The sequence below is a fragment of the Harpia harpyja genome, chromosome 3, assembly GCF_026419915.1.
Source record: "Harpia harpyja isolate bHarHar1 chromosome 3, bHarHar1 primary haplotype, whole genome shotgun sequence".
In the NCBI taxonomy this organism is placed as follows: Eukaryota; Metazoa; Chordata; class Aves; order Accipitriformes; family Accipitridae; genus Harpia; species Harpia harpyja.
This window is the reverse complement of record NC_068942.1, coordinates 27,004,738-27,025,908: the sequence shown is the minus strand read 5'-3', so window position 1 is coordinate 27,025,908 and position 21,171 is coordinate 27,004,738. Positions and strand designations below refer to the sequence as shown.

General features: G+C 37.2%; 1 protein-coding gene across 42 annotated transcripts in view; it reads left to right on the top strand.

Annotated features, from left to right (window-relative positions):
* The window catches only part of RIMS1 (regulating synaptic membrane exocytosis 1), a 341,727-nt gene that overhangs the window by 117,270 nt on the left and 203,286 nt on the right, over positions 1-21,171 (top strand). For all 42 annotated transcript variants that reach the window (XM_052781720.1, XM_052781726.1, XM_052781737.1 and 39 more), the window contains exon 2: positions 5,019-5,232. In XM_052781720.1, coding sequence (XP_052637680.1) covers positions 5,019-5,232 — 214 coding nt within the window. The remainder of the gene's footprint in view (positions 1-5,018; positions 5,233-21,171) is intronic.

The following is a 21,171-nucleotide window of genomic DNA, read 5'->3' as shown; positions in this document are numbered from 1 at the left end:
ACAATAGAATAATAAATATGTAAAATATATAAGTATGTAAACCTCTGAGAACTTTAATGTTTTCTTACATCTATACCTGGAGGGATATTTTTCTAATTAGTTCAAATTTTGTATCTAATAGTTCTTACTTATTTTCTTATGCAACAGTTGCTGATAGCTTTGTGGATTAAAGGATCAAATCTTAAGGAACAGAGAAATAAATACATTGTCTTTCGTGTGGGATCAAAGAGTTGCAGTTTCAACTCAAAGGACATTTAAACTGAGTAACAAGAGTGGTCATTAACTTTTACGTACTGTCTGCTAAAGTCACCACCACAAAAAACCCTCAGAACAAACAAATAAACAACCAACAACAAAATGCTTTTACAAAATAATATTATTGGAAGATATTTTTTCTACTTAAGAGGTTTTTTTCTGTCATAAAATATGTGTTCAAGGAAATTTGTTGAAGATACCAATTTCAAACATCAATACTAATTTTTAATAAGAACGTTTGGTAGGTTTTTCCTGGTCAACATTTTAAAACTAAATACTGAATTTTACTGTATTTGTTACTGTATTTGTTACTGTATTGTTACAGAACACATCTGAAAGGTGATTTTAACAGTTATTTATTAATAGGTACTACAAAATCTGAATGAATTCGATCTCATACTTGTGTCCTGATGTGCACGGAGACTGTAAGAAGAGTACGGTGTATTTTGTGTACGTGTATTTTACCACAGTGCATTTGCAGTGCATTGCTCCCTCTGGCCATCTTCTGCCTCCTGTATTTCTCACTTTTGAAGGAAAATTTCAATGAAACTTCTTCAGTCTGCCTTATATATGCCCAGTGTTAAGTCCTGGAATAGTTTCCTCTATTTTTTTATCCAATATTTTTTTTTTTCCCCTTCCTTTTTGGAGGCTGTTTGGCTGAGGAAGCCTCCCCTTTTTAGCTGTGCCATTGACCTCAGTAGCAGAACTAGATGAATTTTGGGGTGCATGTTGAAAAATGGTGTGGATATATGCATATATTCCTCTTACATAGTAGCCTGGTTGCTCTTTCTGTCAGAGGGGTTTGAATTGATACCTGCCTCAGGAGTCCCCCAAGCCATTATATCATATGCTGTTATTAAGTCTTTAACATAACCTTTAGATGCTTGTCTAAATTAAGGAATATTTAATAGACTTAAATTTCCCTTGCGTCTGATGAAAATGTGCTGTATAGCTTGGAAGTTAAGGAGCAAACTTGAGAAATATCTATCTGTATTTTAGTTCTTGCTTAATACTTAATATGCTTCTGTATAAGGCAAATAATATTTCTGTATTAGGCAAATAATACTTCTGTATAAGGCAAAACTGTTGAGAGGGATTTGCTGCTGCCGTTATAGAATAGCCAGAGATACAGAGATCCTGTCATTCCTCAGAAAGGTGGGAAAGGTGGTTAAAACCTTGCAAAAGAAGTAATTGAACCAGACCTGCCATGAGCTGGGTAAGATTCTTTCTGCCCTGTGAATTCTGCAACCTTTTTCCCCAATTCGGTTCCTGCCATAGATAAAATGTTAGGATTTCTCCGGTAATGTGGAGTATGACGTGCAAGATAAGCACTTGGTTTTGAACCCCTCGTGGTAAAAAGGGTCTTACACTGCTGCAGAAAGTAAGAAATCTATGAATAAGTGATACTTCTTTATAAAGAAATGAAATCACCTCTCACATGTTTTGCTTAGTTGCTAATATGTTCATCTACCCCTTGATACGCACAGAAGGGCAGAACATCATTGTCTTAACACACTTCCTAAGCTTCATACAAGACCGAAAAAAAATCAGATGTAGACTGTCTACTTGGAAAAGAACAGGAAGAGGGGCAGTGCTTGCTGTTTTCTTCCCTTTCCATGTTAGTGTAGAGCCAGAGCTTTTTGGTCTTGCCGTAGAACTGAATTTAGTTTCCATGGTTCCATTTTTTAATAGAATATTTGATTTAATAAGAAATTTACCTACAGACCTCGCCATTATTTAATTGCATTCTTTAAGCTGGTTATTATACAGATTCCTGAATGTCTTCGGTTGTTTATATGCATTATAAGTGAGCAGCTGAATAAGATAAGCTAAATCATCTGTGTAATCCAATAATGTGGCCAAAAGTATTAAGTTTCTCCAGTATTTTGCCTAATTCTTTTGACCTACTTTTGTCATCTTGCTCGATACTGCAAAGGGTTTTTAAGCAGGTTAGTAAAATATAAAAATAAAACAAAAAACGCCCTTTGCTACTCCTGCCAAGTTTTTCATTAGCATAAAGCATTAAGTATAATGCTTTGTGTTTGTAGTGAGGGAGAATAGATTATTTGGCTTCTTAGCTTTTGCTATTGCTGCTTCCTCACTAGAATGTGCCTGTATGAAGTCACTGGTTTTAGTGTGAGAGTTGGTTCATTTATGTAGTTATCAGCAGTGATAGTCCTGTCCAAATGAAATGTATATTTTACCACGATTCCTGTTAGTTCAGTTGAATTATCATTTTCTAGGCTTGAACATCAAAGTAAGTATTAAAGTAAAAATCTCCACTTCACCAAGACAGTATTTCATAGAAATAACACTGATGATTACTTATATCTTAAAAGTCAAAACAAGTCCACCACACACACACACATACAAAATCCCACAGAAACATGACATTGTCTCACTAGAAATATATTGGTTAAACGGTGTGAGTCTCAATGCTAATTAAGGGAGTAAGTAGCTCAAAGCAGGTAGTGGAGATGGAGGACATCAACAGGACCTCTACAGACAACACACCTACTGTTATCATTCATTAAACTCCCTGTTTCTATTAATAACCTATTTAGCTGTTCCTGATTTTTTTAATGCTATCCATGGAGATGTGGATTTTAAGCAACATCTGGAAATGCGGGTGAAAAGCCTGTGGGTTCCATGTAGCGTGGTGAAAAGATGGAGTTGTTAAATGTGCCCTGCTGCACTCTCCCCCTTAGGCTGTCTGAGGTCTTGCTCAAGCTCGTGAAAATGAAGGTCAGGAGTTGCAGTGCTGTCCTGGTGCACCTACAGAAATTTTTCTTTCTTGTAGGATTTGATGAATAGTAAGATAGTTGACAGCTGAAATATGATCCTTTTAAATTAAGCTTCAGGGTGGGGTAGATTAAGCTTCATGGCAGCTGAGCTCGTTGCTCGTTGCTGCAAAAAGGGTGATTCTGCCCTTTACTGGTCCTTTTCTTTTCTGGCTTCAGGAGCTCATGTCCTACCTTCCTCCCAGGTATCCAGTGCCTTGCTCAGAGCAGAGTGATTCAGAAAGCAAAATGATGGGAAAACAATTTTTTTTTTTTTTTTTTTTTTTATGGTAGGATAATTAATTTTCTGTTGGTTCAGGTTCATGGGTTAGTGTCCTGGTTTCAGCTGGGATAGAGTTAATTTTCTTCTTAGTAGCTGGTACAGTGTGGTTTGGATTTAGTGTGAGAATAAAGTTGATAACACACTGTTGTTTTAGTTGTTGCTAAGTAGCGCTTATCCTAAGTCAAGGATTTTTCATTTTCCTATGCTCTGCCAGCAAGCAGGTGTACAAAAACCTGAGAGGGAGCATGGCCAGGGCAGCTGACCTGAACTAGCCCAAGGGGTATTCCATACCATAGAACATCATGGCCAGGATAGAAACTGGGGGGAGCTGGTGAGAAGGGTAGATCACTGCTTGGGCATCAGTCAGTGGGTGGTGAGCAACTGCATTGTGCATCACTTGTCTTCTCTTGTTTTGTTTTTTCTTTTTTTTTCCTTTTTTTTAATTTTACTTTAGTTATTAAATTGTTCTTATCTCAACCCACGAGTTTTACTTTTTTTTTCTGATTCTTTCCCCCATCCCACTACTGGGGGAGGAGTGAGCGAGCGGCTGCGTGGTGCTTAGTTGCCGGCTGGGCACGACATTTAGCTGGCTGGGAGGGATCTGGTGGATGTGAAGATGAGTGCCTAAGGAGCAGTAAGAGCATGCAGCCAGGAGCAGGAGAGGAGCTGGGTTGCTCCTTTTGGAAGTGCCTGGACCTTTAGCTGGTTCCTCTCTGAAACTTCATCTTTGCCGAGAAAATCTCATAGAAACCAACAGGAGGACATGTTTTTCTTCAGAGATAATATCATAATGATAAGAAAAATTTTATCACTAAATATTTAATTATTATTATTTCTGACTTACACAAGGGGAAGTGAAGGCTAGAGGGCTGAGTGCTTTTCCCTGAGCTCCTGATTAGAAGCTGGGTCTTTTGGGTAGCAGGACGTTTAGCCCATTGGTGGGCATAGCATCAGGCTGTTTGTTATTTGGGGCAGCTGGAGGAGAAGTGCTGCTACTTTGAACACCAGTCTTTATCTTAGGAATCTATATCCCCGCTAATACTCCTATATACTCCTACAGCTAAGCTGGAAGAAATGTCTGTAATGAGGGACAGCAAACCTTAAGTAGTCCCTCATGCTTAACCAGAGAGAATACAACAGATGGTTAATATCTAGATTTGACATAGAAAATTATTCTCAGATTCTTGTAGGGCCACTGTGATTCTAGAGCGTGTTTTGAAATCTTTAAGTTACAGGTGTTAGTAATTTGGATTTTGAAAACAGAAGTGTGACACTAACTGAAGGTTGATTTATACATTTTTTTTTATTACACCTGCTGTATAAATAATGTTGATTAAAAAGCAATGCAAATTTGCTCAGGCAATTATATTTCTGCTTTTATTCTGTACATAGTAGATACTTCTGTTTAAAACTATGCATTTTTTGCCATCTTTTTATATTTGGATCAATTTCTGGTCAAGTGAAATGATTTACTCATGAGCTTTGAAGTAAACCTAATAGGAATACGTATGTCTGTTATTTTTTTCCTTTAGATTCTCCTATGCAGTCTTCCATGTGCAGTGTGTATTTGATATGAGGTAAATTTATTTTTGTGAACATGCCAAGAATATTAGGTAGAGTTATAAATTGAAAGAAAGAAATACACAGTAGTGGTATTTCCTCCTATTCTTGCTATATAAACTTTTTTCTCATCTATGCAGGAGGTTGCATCAACAATTTGAAAGCTATAAAGAGCAAGTAAGAAAGATAGGGGAAGAAGCCCGCCGTTACCAGGGAGAGCACAAGGATGATGCTCCAACATGTGGAATCTGTCATAAAACAAAGTTTGCAGATGGTTGTGGCCATTTATGCTCTTATTGCCGGACCAAGTTTTGTGCTCGATGTGGAGGTCGTGTCTCTCTGCGATCAAACAATGTAAGTCTTCTGATGTGTACTCTTAAGAAAAAGCCTCCTTGACATTGTCACGCTGCAGATTGTTCACCTTAAGTTTGGCATTTCATGCTTCATTTTACTTAAGTGTTTCATTCATCACTTCGTTATGAGGCGTGTATAAAGTAGAATAATGTATTTAATGATTGTGGAGATACATAGGATTCACTGAGTTTACTTAAAAAAAAAAAAGAATACATAGTGTATAGTTTTACTGAGTGATGGCTTGAAGAAAACATACTTGTTTTTCATAGAATGAAAGAGAAAACCTTTTGCTCAGGTACAACTCCAGATTGATAAATTTTTATTGAACTCTTATTTAATTTCAGATTTCTTTTTTTATAGAGCTTTTCATATACATTTATAGATTTCTCTTACATAAAATCAGTCAATTATTTGGTTAGGAAAAAAACCCAACCATTTTTCTTACCACAGTGAGAGTGTTATGTCAATTTATTTTAGAATTATTTTAAAACTATAGATTAATCTGGATTAGGTATCCAACTTTCAGGCAGGTGAGAGAAATCTTTTTCCATCTGATCCGCATGCAGTTATCTGCTGTAGCTGTCCATAAAACTGAAGGGTGTCTGAGAATTCCCTCTGTTCAGTCAGTCCCTTACAAGGAACCGACTATTCACTTGTACATGAGTGGTAGGATCTATATTTGGAAGACCATTATCCAGTGATTAATTTTGGCTGGTCATCTAGGACTATGGTGTGTTATAAAACATTTTACAAATACCCTTCTGTTGCATGAAGAGTTTTGTTATCTATTGTGAGATGAGGTAACTTTCTCATATGGTTTTAAGGTGCCAGTCTTTTGTAGGGGACGTGCGTTCGTGCTCTTTGTATCAATACAAATTCAGTTTAAAGTGGTCACAAATTTTATAGCAGATAATCATGTTCATAATGGAACTAGTTGATGCCCTTTTCACTTTCATTGAGCTAAACATCAACTGAATAGGGCTTCTGAAATTTCACGTAAACAAAAAAAAAGCCCTCAAAAAAATGCATTTCATCTTTATTTTGCAAGTTTTCTGTAGCCCTGATGTACTTGTGAGTCCATTAAATTAAATTCACATTCTGAAAAAATTATATAGTTGTATTGGACAAAAATTTTCATATATTCATCTTTTCATGTAAATAGATGCATTACATTGCATTACCTGCAGGTGGTGTCATTAGAGCAAGTCTATGAAAATATAGTTTGACATGTTACGTTATACTATTAGTTAGAGTGCATATGATACAGATTATCTTTACTCTGAAAAAAATTGAATGTATTTTAAGTATTTTTTCACCCGCTGTTTAAAGTCACAGAAATGGAAAAATGTCCATTCATTTGTAACTTGCCTTTTGTTTGTTATATTGTTTATGCTTCTGTGGGTTAGGGTGGGAAAACATGTTTTCTACTATGCAGTAATGTCATCTTTTTATTTAAAGCTTTTTTTTTTTTTTGAAATTTTAAGTTTTTATCTCTTTTTAGAGAGTTATTAGAATTGCATTTCTTTGAAATCTGTCTATTAATACTTGCCTATTTTATTCTTTTTCTCTTCTTTCTTTCTTTTCTCTTTTTATTCTGCTTCCTTGGATGCTTTCCCAAAGGAGGACAAAGTGGTTAGAATCCATGCTTTTTATCATTTATTATTATAATGTTGTTAGTTAACTGGGAAACATATTAATGTAAAAAACTGAACTGAAATTTTAAAATCATCCAAAGGGGAGGGGGGAAGAACAGGAATGCTAACACCCAGTCCCTGCCCATCCCCTAGCTGAACATAGGCTTCCAGGATAGCCCAGCAAGGAGACCCAAGACTGTTGTCAAAATTAGGACAATAAAAGAAATTAATTAAGAACTGAGAATTATTAATAGGCTAAAAAGTAGAGGAGGTAATGAAGTGTAATAAAGCTTTATTTCACAAAAATGCCTTTGGTTAACAGTTCGACTTTTTTGCATGCAAGGTCCTTCCATCACCTTCAGGAAATCTAATTTAGTATTTTAATTGTAATTTTACATGGATTTACATGGTTTGCTGTGTTTCACTTCCGGCTGCAGCAGAAATTCAGGGAATTCTTGTGAAATCAGCTTTTTAATTTACATTTGGAATAATATGCATAGGCAAAGTATAACCTCTTAAAACTGGACATAAGTATAGTGAGCAGGATGGAGCGAATCCTTAGTGAACGTGTAGTTACCATTTCAAAAATCTGCAGAGCTTTTAGGATCAAGTACTGGTATATTCACCACTAATGCCTGTGCCTTACCTGAAATAGGTGAGGGTGGTTCCCGTTCACCTCTGTGCCCTGTGCGCGGAGGAAGGGATGGCAGTACTCCAGCAGAACAGCGCATGTCCTCCTACCGCCTCTTCTCAGGCACGTCTGCAAAAGGTGGCATTCCAGATTTTAACTTGGAGACTTAGGTAGTGGGAATTAGCCAGCTTCGCTGGCACTTGAGCTGAAACGAGTGTAAAGTCATTACAATCCAATGTAGTTTTTGACGTGTGGATGATGGCGTTACGCTTGTATTACGAAGTAGTGGTATGTCCCAACTTACATACATAGCATAGCTGTAACCTGCAAGTTAGTACTGTGCAACAGCCGGAGAAAATGCTTTCTCTCACACCTTCATATTGCAGTAGTATTTTTTTCTAAGGCAGTAGTGTTCTGAGAGCATGGTTGTTTTTCTAATGGCTATGAAATAGAACTTGCTACAGCTTCATTCCACTGTTTTCTGTGTGGTACTCTGAACAATGCGCTGAAATAATTATTTTCAGTGGCTCGACATTCCTGACTAATCTACATATAGGAACAAACCCTTCTTTATCTGGTGAGCTTTGTGTTAGTAAAGACTTTTAAAACGTGTTTATATGAGCCTTGCTCTCTCCATGTGAATTTTTGCCACAATAAATTACATTAATATTGAAATACATGCACCAAGTTCCTACAAGCTAGGGGTGCTTCAGTTGGAAAGGATTATGAAGTTGTGAGTTACTAAAGTGCCAAGCCCAGGAAAAGTCAAGCATTATTCTAGATTCAAGGTATTTTCTGTAGAGTTGGAGAGTTAGTATTAATGAGACCTCACCTGGGATGTTGTGAACTGTGCGTTACCCATCTTTGACAAATGCAAACTGTGATAGACACAAAGAAGGTCATACAGAGGATGATCAAACAAATGGAGAGCTGCTCATATGAGAGAAGACTAGAGACATTAGGGGGACAAAAGCTAGAGCAATTAGAATTGATATCTAGAAGTACAGAGTTGATATCTAGAAGTACAGTAATTTTAAACAATAAGAATAACCTTCAAACTAGAGGACAGTGAATACATAAGACCAAATTAGTATAACTTGGCCATAAATGCTCTTGGCTTGGAAAAAGATTTTTGCAATCAGTAGAGTAAAACCTTGGGAAATTTTTTCATGTGACTTATTGGAAGAAAAAATAACTTAATAAAGTTTTAAAGGTTAAATTTGATTACAGTTTAGGAAAGGATTTCTGTAATGTGGTTGCTTGTTGCTGTAGGGGAATGTACTAGATCCTAAAGAGGTCCCTTGCAACTGTTGCTCCTAGCTAAGTTTTTTTTAAAATGGGGTATAGATAATGTAATACTTCGAAGCTGTTACTTTTCGAGTAAGCACCACATATATTTTAAGGACTGTTCCAAAAATATATAGCAGAACTTAATATGTTCCCTCCTCATTTAAAATAATAAAGGACATCCCACAGGGCTGATTCCTTGTAGTGCGAGTTAGTGGGCATCCTAGGTTTATCAAGAGATGACTCCAGTACGCTCACAAAATTGATCGGCAATAACTGCTACTTCCTAGTGGCTAATGAGGCACGTAACTTTCAAGGACTCGTATGTCAAAACGCACCCCTAAATACGTGTCCGAAGTTCTTCCATGTTCTTTGAGTATTGGTTAGCTCTTCATACTTCTCACCTGAGCCTGCTCTCCTTTCGTATGATTGCAGGCAGACCATGTTTAATGGCAGCAGTGTCAGATAAGAGGACTGTTAGCTAGTTTGGTTATTCAAATCAGGCTTAAATGTAGTTGTGCAGTGAGAGTGTTCAGTGTTAATAATGTTAGTAATATCATTGGGTTTGAGAACAGTTGACAGTTGTATTATGTACAGAAAAAGTACAAGCATTTTCCTTCATATTACCTTAGTACTCAGAAACACTGTTACGTGAATGTGACAGCCTGCTCACTGTGAGCATTTGTATATACTTTTAAAAAAAGCAGAATATTATTAGTACAGGATTTTATGTGAGAGAGCATTTCAGAAGGGAGTCAGGTAGGTGCTTAGAGAAAAGCTGGCAGGAGTGACCACTTGCTTTTAGTTCGGCACAATGTTTTCCAGGTGTTGTCAGTTCCTTTTAGTGTCTACACTTCTGTTCTGGATCCTTCTAGTTCTGTTCCATCCACCAACATTTTAATTGCCAAAATGGTAACGGGTTTAAGTTACTTCTCTCCATTGCATTCACTCTCCCTCCGACGTGAACCGTCGGGGCTGTTCGGGCAGCGGAGAACCCAGCACAATGTCCAGCTGGCGCGTCTCCGCGCTTTGGCAAGGAGCGGGCAGAGCCCCGGCTCCGTCCTCCCCACGGCCTGGCTGCCACTGCTTGCTCTGTTCTTCCCTCCAGTGGTACCACAGCCTTGCGGAGCAAAAACCACCCGAAAATACGGCTTTTTTCCTTGCACCGTTCCTGTAAAACTACTTCCTAATATTTGGTCAAAATATTTGCAAAAATGCAAAAAGATGCATTTCCTTTGTAAACACCCGATATATGAAGCCGTGCGGCTCTGTTTCTTTCCCCTTGTAGAAAAGGGGATACATTTTAGGATACAAAAGTAGCCTTGAATGAGCGAATGCAGTTTCTCTGAATCAAAATTAAAGTATTTTGTGAGGTGCTGTGGGTGTATTGAACTAAGTGAAATTTGTATGACATCATTGACAGAATTAAGTGGAAGATCCATGTTCCAGATTAAGCTGTATATTTATCCATAGCAATCAGTCTGCCACTCTACAGATTTTGTTAGGATTACAATTTTTGATCAAATTTAAAGTGAAAAGAATTTGGAGCAAATGATGAAAAATAGCTTTATCACCATTTTCCCCGTGTTTTCCAGAAATGTTAGTTGTGCAGAATAGAGCAGTTTGCTTACTCATTTTTCTGTTTACATACGTAAAGGACGACTAGGAGGAAATCAGGATGTGAAATCAATTATAGATACATGAGAATTGATTTAACTGAATTTAGTAGTATGTGATTGTGGAAAGTAATGTCAATTATCAGTGCTGAAATACTAGAGATTCACATTTCTGATCTGGCTTTCACTGGAATTGTTTTCATTTTAGTATAAAGTCAGTGTTTTATACTCTGAAAGAAAGACAACTTGGAAACCTTTCCCTAATTGTATGTCAGGTGTTTTTACAGAGTGTTTGTCATTTAGTTCCTTCAAGTTATGCTTAAAATTTGCTTACATAATGGCTTGCCAATTTAAGCCTTACCAATTGGGTGCGTACGCCGTGCCATTCAGCTGTGTACTAATTGTTTTAACAGAAGTTGTTAATATTGTCAGAACAAAATGTCTGGATTGTCACAAGTGTTTTTACATCCCTTTCACAGAACTCTTATGTCAAATTGTCTATTAAAAAGCTAATTTATGTAAGCTCTGACTAATACAGCTGTAGAACCAGAAAAAAATCCATCAGAAAGAGGTAAAAATTACATAGCAAATTGCAAAGTGATAGCAGATAAATTCTTTCTCTCTGTAGCATTCAGCGTAATTTGTTTCCTAAAAAGATTTGGGGTTTGTATGCGTCAGGAACGAAGTACCGCTTTTCAGTAATCGCTCCCTAGAACTGCTGCTTTCAGCAGGTAAAAGAAGAAAAAGGAAAAGGAAAAAAGTCTGACAAGAAACTGAGGAATTCTGTCTCAAGTAAGATGCAGAGCACTTTACTCTGCTTTCTGGGAAGTTAGTTCACTTCCAAACAAATCCAAGTGTTACATTTTTTTAATTAAATCCTTAAAATCAGCTTGCTCTTCACCAAGTTTGCTGAAGCAACACGTTTGACTTTAATACCTGTTTTTCAGTGTCCAGCTAGCAAAAATGACCGGTCACTTCTTGTAAACAACAACAAAAAAAGCAGGCAGCTGATGTTCATGCTCTGAAGTTAACCAGATCAGAGCTTCTTCATTTAATGGTCGGCGTGTAGAAGAGTCACTAGACAGCTGAGTTTTTTTTTCCCTTATAGATTTAAATCGGCATTAAATCGGTAACCGCTCGGTTATGCTCCTTGGTTTATCCAGGTTTAGTTTACCTGTTAGCCGAACACTTAAACTGTCTCCTTGTCATGCGATTCTACAGTTGATGACCAAGCAAATACATTGCTACTGCAACCTTCTGTCTTAACCCATGACAAAGGGCTCCTGAATCGTTCATGGCTGTTTTTGCTGTTAGCATGCAAGCTGGGTAACAGTGAACTGTGGAGACCCTACATAAACAATGTTGGAAACTCCATGTAGTATAATGGAGCATGAATAAAAAACTTTTAATCCCCTGCAGTGTTACTACTAGACGTGTTATCCTATTTTTAGTCTTGTATTTTCAGTACCTTTATTTCAATTTAACTGATTCAAGAATATGGGAATTGTTTTGAATTTCTTTTAGTTAAGAAAATGTCAGCAATACCTTTGAGTGTAATAATTCCTTCCATTGCAAAAACTTGTGTTAAAAACCCTAAATATTGATAGGATCTCAAAGGTCAATAAGGGTTTTCAAAAAGAGCTTTATTCTATCTTCTCTTGACTAATCTCATGTACTCATATATATGGTATGTGTATGTATAAGCATATATTGTATAGATTTTTCGTAAGTGAACATACATGCATACTATATACAAGCATCCTACTGTATAGTCTAATAAAGGAAGTAGGGGGTGGAATAAAGCTTTTATGAACCACCTTTTTGACCTTTGAAATCTGTAAATCATTCTATGTATTTAAATCAATTGAGGAATTATTATTTATCTTTATCTTGACAAAAAATATGGTACGCCATAGCAGTCACAGAATCCCAGAATGGTTGTAGTTGGAGGGAACCTCTGGAGTCATCTCCTCCAACCCCCTTGCCCAAGCAGGGCCACGTGGACGAACTTGCTCCTCACAGCTTGGCATATCCATGTGTCTTTTGGCTTGCATGGTGCACGATGAAAGAGTCGAGGATCTTTCATGCCATTTTTGTTACTTGTTTCCTCATTGTAACTACACACATTATGAGCTTACACAAAATCTCCTTAAGTTCTGCTAGGGAATAATTCTGTGATTTACAACTTTGCACAAATGAATTCCAGAATTTCACAGAATCCTTCAGAAAGAGCACTAACAAGTACCACGCTTTTTTTTGGCTCAGTGTTCAAACAGAGAGAAAGAAAAAAAAAAAAAAAATACAGCTACCAGAATAACTTCAAGCTTTTTGTTTCCTTCAATGTAGTATTTTTATCATTTTAACACTAACAACCTTACATTCTGTTTGGTCCAATTAAGCTGGTGGTCTAAAGCCAAAGAGCCTTCGAGTGATTCTCCCAGCAATGCTGTGTATCTTACTGGCTCAGATATTGTCTGAGGCATGGGAGATCAGTGTTGAACTCCGTGGTGTTTAAAACTTGCTTTCCCAGATGGAAATACAGCACTATCAGTACTGAAATAGAGAGGAATATCTTCCTACCTGATTTGGGTCAGTCTCACTACAGAGTTAGAATGGAAAATGTTGAAATGATTTTTCTGGTTTTCTTTTTGTCCAGAAGCACACATTGAGTTTGTGTTTAGATTTGACATTGCTGAAAATGTATTTATTCCATTTTTCTAATAAGTTACCTTGCTTTACTTTTAAAGGTGTGCCTTCACTATAAAAGTTAGTAGCAAGTTTAGTTCTGACATTTTATACCTCATAAGCTAGATCTGCTTAAATGGATGCTTTAAAAATAATGGGAAAGAACTAATTTTTTTTCCAGTGAGTGAAGGCTGTGTGATTCTTTTCATTGTTATTTAAAACAAAATCCCATATGCTGAATATATAAGAAAAGTTTGATCAGTTAAAGAAAAAAAAAAAAGACACAAAACCAGCTATCGACTTCTTTATTGCATTAAATCGAAATGCTACAGGTAACCAATCACAGTGGCTGTTCCACTGTGTTGCATGGTAGTTGTCTTATGGTTATGTTCTGTAGGAACTTGTTCTACAATGATGATGATATATCCTATGTTTCCTGGGAGAAGACTTTCAGTTTCTCTTAATTTTTCAGTGTTTGTTTTATAAGGTGTTTTCAGCTGAACAAAAGAACACCTTTTCCCAGGCTGATGCTATTTTCCTCATGTATGTGTTATTTCGTAGTAATAAAGGCTTAAGAGAATGCTTTTTTAAAAGTATTCTTAAGTATTAAATTTAAAAAGTATCATGCGATAGTATACACTTCTGTTTTTGAATGCTTTCCCTTAAGAATTTTTTGATTCCTCATCCTGGGAGTAAAATAAGATTTGTAGCTTCTTGATTTTTTTTAAAACTTTTATTTGCTTGTGTGTCAGCAGGTGTTGCCCTTTTTTACCCTTTTGTTATGTTACTGAGTAATAAACAGTGTTAAAGGGAGTCTTGCATCTGTTCTAGGGAAGGATGATATTGGGGATTTGAGAAATAATTCTGGCTTCAGAAAATGCAACAATATAGAAATATATTTGTTCACTTTTCTGTCAAAAAAGTGTTCATCTATGCCCTGAATCTCTAAGTAAAGAAGTGGGATAAGTGTCTTGTGTAAAGGAAAATATTTTTAGGTAATTAGTTTCAACTGTAAATACATACTGAAAAGAAGACGAAAGGAAATAAGTTCTAACAATTGAAATCTGATATGTCTTGTATACATTGCACTTTAAGAAGAAAGAGGATAATAAAGAAAAAAAAAACATTAGCAGTGCAACACAATAGTAAGAAGTCATGAGAAGAGCCTGTTTGCTGTTTGATGTGTTCATATACCTTAATATAATCAACACGATCCTATAAACTGTTACTTCATAGTAGATTCTGATCCTTGTCTATTCAGTGCACTGCAGTTTTGAAAATGAACAAGTATGACCTTATAGTTTTAGTATGATAATGTATGCATATCTGGTGTAAGGTAAAAGGAAACAACGTGAACAGTTTGAATTAGATGCAATTCTGATAATTCTTGATTAGTCAAAATATGTATATAATTTTATCAAATTAGGAGAAAAGAATCAGCCAATTAAAAAAATTGCTAAAATGATGTGTTCATATGCATGAAATAAAATTTTCTTTCTACATCTTATTGCTTATACTTATTAATTATGATAGATTGGAAATACAGTAATAGTATTTGATCACCCTTTTGCTTGCAATTGTGCCATCAAAAAGGTCTGTAGATAGCTGTAATAATAGTGATACATACAATTAAAACCCTAATTTTAAATGGAGCATTTCTTCTTTAATGAGGGATTGCTCCTGTAACAGGAACCTTTTAGAAACAAGTTATTATTGCTGACTCATTATTAACACTCTCAGTAAATACTAAGGCTTATAATAAATATTTAAGGTTTATACAGTAAATATTTCAGGCTTATATCTCTTCCAGATGTTTTTGGGAGTAGGGTTGGTTAGCTACTGGTAGGATGTCTGTGTAGATGGGTCTAGGTGATCTAGGTGATCGTTTTCAAAGCATAGTCACCCCAGGAATCTGTTTCTGGCTCTTCTAGTTCTTCATTCACTTCAGCACGTTTCCAGCAATGTTACTATCAAGAGAAAACAAACTCAGCCTTAAACCCATGCAAAGCCTGTATATAGCAAGCTGCAGTTTTAGCTGAGAGGTCACTATACTTATTTGGAACTGTTCTTGCATCCTTTCAGTATGTTATGCACATTTAATTGTCTTAATTTTCCCCATTGTGCTACTTTTTCAAGTCCTTTAATTCATTGTAGGAATTGCTTTGAATTTATTGTTGCCTGTTGATAACAAGGCAAATCCAATCTCACTACTATTAACAGACTATTACCTTTATGGTATCTTAAAATCCAAAACTGCTGGCGTTTTCATTGCCGTATCAAATTTGCAGTTATTATTTCTGAATTCAGTTTGCCCTATTGTATTCCAAATTAAGCCGACAATTTTCTTTGCAAGGTGTTGTGTATTTACTGTGTTTCTGTTACCTTCATTTCTGTAACGGAATAATGTGTTGTCAGCAGTGCAGAAATGGCTGGCAGCATGAGAGATTTCTAAGCCACTATATACCATATCTAATAAACATACTATGCTTTTTTTTCTGCTATGGAATACAGAATTAATGAGCAAATATGCTATGTTAATAAAAAAGATGTAGAAAAAGTATCTTCATAGTATTAGCATTAAAATTGAAAATTTTAGAATATGTTTCCGTATAACATCTAGCTGTCTCAGTTGTGCTGCATATAATCTTTTTTCAGTCTGTAAAGAAGTAATCTTGGAGTATAAAAACCAGAAGTTTCGAATAAAGAGGTGGCTAATCCAGAGACTGTGACTGGTATAGGTAATTTTAATTTGTCCATGTCTAGCTTTTCTGAAATTTGGCTTGCACATATTTATTGTATCAACGTGTTGGGGAATAAATTCATTTCATTAGATAGATTTACAGCTCTTTGAAATTAATGGTCTGCAATGTCAGGTGGAGGACGATGTGGAAGCCAGTGTGCTCTACCTGCGTGAGGGTGGGGTGAGTCTGGATATAACCCATTTCCAATGTGCGTCTGTACAGTGAGTCTGATCACTGGAAATGAATTCGTGTTGTGCAATGCTTTGAAAATAGAAATCAAGTAAAAGTGCCATTATTACTGTTGACAAATATGTAACGTGTATACTTGTGTTGTGTCAGATTATTATTATTTACAGAGACATACTGAGCAGGCAAACATTTCAAACCATCTAAACTTTCATCTAATTCACCCAGAAGCTATGAACTTTGATATCTCTTCTAGTTGATATTCTAATGAAAGCTTAGCTGTAGAGACTGGAGATAGTTTTTGTCCTTTTTTTTTTTAATCGAGGACTGAATAGCAAATGTGCAGGAGAGCTCTGGGGAAATGCGTAAGCCTGTCTTTAGGCTCAGGAGGCTTGAAGGAGCGTGTTAGTGGGATGCCTGAGGGGATACGGTACACCAGCAGAGCTGACTGCTGATGTTCAAACAAAGAGCTCAGAGGTATTTGTCCTGCGGCAGCGCCCAATGGAAGTGTTTTTTATCTGAGCAATGCACCTTCAGTTTTTCCAGCAGTGGTCTGTTTCCTGGATATACTTGGGTTTTATTGCTGTAAGAAACTCTAGCCTGTCCCTTAGTTCAAACGGTCCCCAGCTGCGGTATCTTTGAACAGGTCTCCTGTAAAAGGATCCAGTAAAGTGGAAGATTTCTTCTAATCGTGCTCCATCCTTCTCTAAAACACTTTAGGTTTTGGCAACTGAACTCACTGAATCTCCTTGTTCAGCCTGCGGCTACCTCTCTTCCTTCTGGTCACAACAAAACCAGTATGCTGCCGACTCCCGGGCATGTGAGAGCGCTCTCATTTAAACACAGGCTGATTCCACAGCCCAGAGTGTGCCCCTTAGCCCCAGCAAATTCTTCTCTTGATCAATTTATTTCTTCCTGGAATTTGTAGCTTTCAGCTTGAATCATTGTGGCCCTCATTCATGTAAGATACTTTTTGTGTGATGGGGTTTTTAACGTGATATGTGGGGTTTTGGACTAAATATGACTTCTAATATTAATTTAAAATTTCCATAATTATGTACACTGCTGAGGCACAATTCTTTGTTTTTAGTAGTTACAACATAATGTGGATATGCTAAATAGAACTAAATTTAGCAAACTGAATTCTGGGGCTATTTTGTCACCCCAGAACCAGAGAGATTTTAGCTAAAAAGATATCTTGTTGCAAAGAGAGATTTGATAAGATTTGTGACCTATTAAGCGTTATGAGAAACGGACAAGTAGCAGAAAAAATTTCCAGAGAACAAAGTAATTATGAGGACTAGATGTAATCTCTGCTCTTTCTCGCTCTCTATTTCTCTTTTTATTATAAATAACCTTAATCCTCATCCAGGATTAAAATTCAGTGTATTTTTAGCAATGCAATGTCCTAGATAAAAGATACTTCCATCTATGTTTTTATATCTTTTTATATCTTTTGCATTCTGGAGCATTTTGTGATTTTACTTAACAGATGGATACTTCCATCTATATATCTCCAGTGCTGCAATTAGTGAGGGTTTAGGATAGTTTGCCATAGATATACCTGAGGTACATGATTTTATGTGAATTTGGGGATAGAACAGTGTGTGTCAATCAATCAAATCTATAGACAAAGTTTCTGTAATATTTTGTGGGGTTTTTTTGGATTCTATTAGTATAGAGACCCATTTGCAACTCAGCCTTCCTATGGAGATAAATTAAACCCCTCCCCAAAACTGTGATTATAAAATGGTATAAAATATCTGTTACTGGTTGCTTAATGACTGGTAAGAGATTAAGTGAAAATCTACGCAAAATGTAATCTGTATTTCCTTGAGGAGCAGATAAAACCTAATAATTTTTTAAATCCAGATTGAGCTTTCCAAAGAGCTGCGAATTATTTAGGCTGAAGTTTAATCATGTACTGTGCAATTTCAGTATTCCATCTAAAACACCCGTCAACTAACTTACATGCAACAGGTTTACAGAAAATTTGGAATTAAATGTTATTTTTTCAATGATCTATTAGATTTGTGATTAACTTGCCCGTAAAAAAGCAGACTCCTGTAGCAAAACCTTTGTATTGGTGAGTTTTGTGAAAATGATTGGGGATATTACATTGTAAAAAGTTGAGTATTACTGAGAAATACAGATTAATCATAGAGATGAGCAGATGTTGCTGGGACTCTATAAATAGATGAGCATGCACATGATGGTTGTGTTGTCATGACTGGAGGAAATTTTTGTATCTTGCTGGGATGTTATTAATGATGGTGCAATTTGCATCTCTGCAATGTGTGGTAAGTGATCAAAACTCATGTATTCTATTACTTACCTATGCATGCATCGGGAAAGTTAATTTTTCTCTCTAACTTTTTTTCTCTGGCCAGATAGCTTCTACAAGTGGGGAGAGGGCAATTGAAAGTCCATCCAGCAAACTGCTCTCAAGACTTTTGTCGGCCAGACAGCTTTACCCTTTAGGATTATTTGGATCAGTCCTTTTAGCTGTAGAGAAACCTGCTTTCCTAGCCTATTTCAGGGACTGATCTGACTGTCTTTGTGGTGGATTGAAGTGACCACAGAGACAACTTCTTGCCCATGTAACTGCAATGCAGCAGGAAAAGCAACAAGGTGAAGTCGGGAATTAAATGCAGGAAGGTTTCATCCATTCGCTCTTCCTATATTATTCTGGTTTTTACCCCTATGCTTTCAGCATAGATATAACCTTACTCTTGCATTTCTGTGAATATCTTATGTTGCAGGTTTTACCCCTTTGCTCTATACACCTAAGTATATGTTTTCCTGATCAACCAGCAAGTGAGTGTTTAGTAGAGCCGATTGTTCACATTAGAGGAGCTGCCCTCTTGGTCACTTCTATAAACTATTAAAGAGGAGGCTGGTGAGGTGTCCAAGAGAGATGAAGTCAATACATTTACCTGTCAGACTGAGTGGGAATCAGTTCCAGATGAGAACCCCTACATTAGATGTGAGCTGTGTTTCATTGTAGTTACTGGAGGGGATCAGTGTGGCTCAGAGCGATTCAGCTTGCTCTGAACTAAACTAAATCTGCTCTGAATCTTTCTCAGCTGTAGTGCCTGTTTAGGGAAGTAGAGCCCCTAGTCATCTAGTGTCATATCAGGTACTGCAGAGTTTTACCGTAGCTTCCAGCAGCTACCCCAGGTGAGGGCGGCTCTCGGGTAATTCCCATGTCATACCTAACAGCTCCACACTTGTATTTTGGAAGTGTTAGGGCATTGCAGGTAGAACTGAATGCCAGTGTTGAGGCAGTTGAATCCTACTATAGATTTTCATTAGTTACAGTAGGAAATCAGACAGCAGTGATGGCCTGTAGACACATTTAGAAACCTATATTTAGTCTTATCTCAAATGAAACCCTACACGCTTGGTCTGAATCTTCTGTGCAAACCTACGCCTTCTTTCCCCTACAGGCAACCTGACAATTCATACAGCAGCAGATATTTTTTTTTTTAGCCTTTCGTCTCCTACATAGAGTGACCCTCTTCAAAGAGGGTATCTATGGTCTCATGCAGTCTGTGATGTGTGGAAAGCTGTGAATATATTCTGCTATAGAGAGTTCAGTTTGGTTTTTCTCCCACGTTAAAGACAAACACTGACAAGAAAATGTTGTATGTTACTGAAAATTGTACTAACCCACAGTTCAATTTTCAATATTTTATTTAGTATATAAATTATTAGTGTTATAAAATTCTTTTTCCATTTCTTGAGTATAATTCATAGACCTGTGAAGACCAAAATCTTTTTTTAACTGTATGGCCATGCAATTAGATACTTAATACCTCTTGTTGAAAATTTGTTACGCACAATCTTCAGGTAATGAGAATGGCATAGTTCAGCTGACTATGAGTATTCAGCTTCATAAAGATCAGTAGTCAGCGAAGGGAAGAGTTTACTTAACTAGCTTAATCTAGACTACACTGTTTTAGCCTTCTTGAGGCTAAGATGGTGACTGGAGAAAACCCAGGGTGGTCTGACTGATTTAGGAGAAACTGCTTGTTTTTGTAAAAAGAAGCCGACTGACAGATTTGGGATATAAAAGAGAGGTGCTGTAAGCCATGCAGGCTGTTTCCTCCCCAGTCAAAACTAAGGAGCAAGCCCAATGCTTCAAGCTACAGAAGATTCAGGCAGTCTTAGCTAATATATTATGTGTTTCTCAGAAACTGTGCTCTTTCTGTAATGCCAGAGATATACACTATCAAAAGTTACTGTAGGAAGAACTTTGTGGAATCCCAACATCTGTTGCAAACTGTTAGGTACAGTTCTCTCCCGACTCCCTGCCTAAATTCCCAAGTTATCCATTGGGAGGAGAACCGAAAGCTTGACAGATCTGGGGCTCTGTTAGCGAGACCCAGTGATAAATAGAAATAAATACTTCAGAGACAGTAATTACATGAAAAGTAACTTGTTTCATAAGTCCTTTGATATGGAAGTTCATGACTGAGTTAAGTTTGATTAAGGAGGCTGTTAAATCCATCCAAGCTGCATCTGAAATGCATCCAGATAATTTTTTCTTTTTTCCTCCCATTGAAGACTATGGGGAGACACTGTTAAGACTCCAAAGACCGTAGATGGGCTTCGAGTCATTTGTAAAACTGTTATGCAGTTTGTTTCACAGAGACAAGGTTTACGCCAGTCAGCTGCATTTCTTCGTTTTGAAGGTCTTGTTAGAGAAGCTTCTGTGGTGGGTTGCCCTTGGCTGGCTGCTAGATTCCTCAACAGGGCAGGGGGAGAAAATAAGGTGGAAAAGCTCATGGGTCGACATAAAAACAGGGAGTTGGTCACCAGTTACCATTGCAGGCAAAACAGACTCAACTTGGGGAAGATTAATTTATTGCCAACTAAAATAGAGTTGGATGGTGAGAAGCAAAGACAAAACCTAAACCACCTCCCCCTTCTTCCCAGTCTCAACTTCACTCCTCCATTCCCGACTCCTCCGCCTCGTCCCGCTGAGCGGCGCAGGAGGACGGGGAATGGCGGTCGAGGTCAGTCCGTAACAGCTCCTCTCTGCCGCTCCTTCCTTCCTCACGCTGTTCCCCTGCTCCAGCGTGGGGTCCTCCGTGGGCTGCCATCCTTCAGGAAAAAAAGCCCTGCTCCCATGTGGGTTCTCCAGGGGCCGCAGT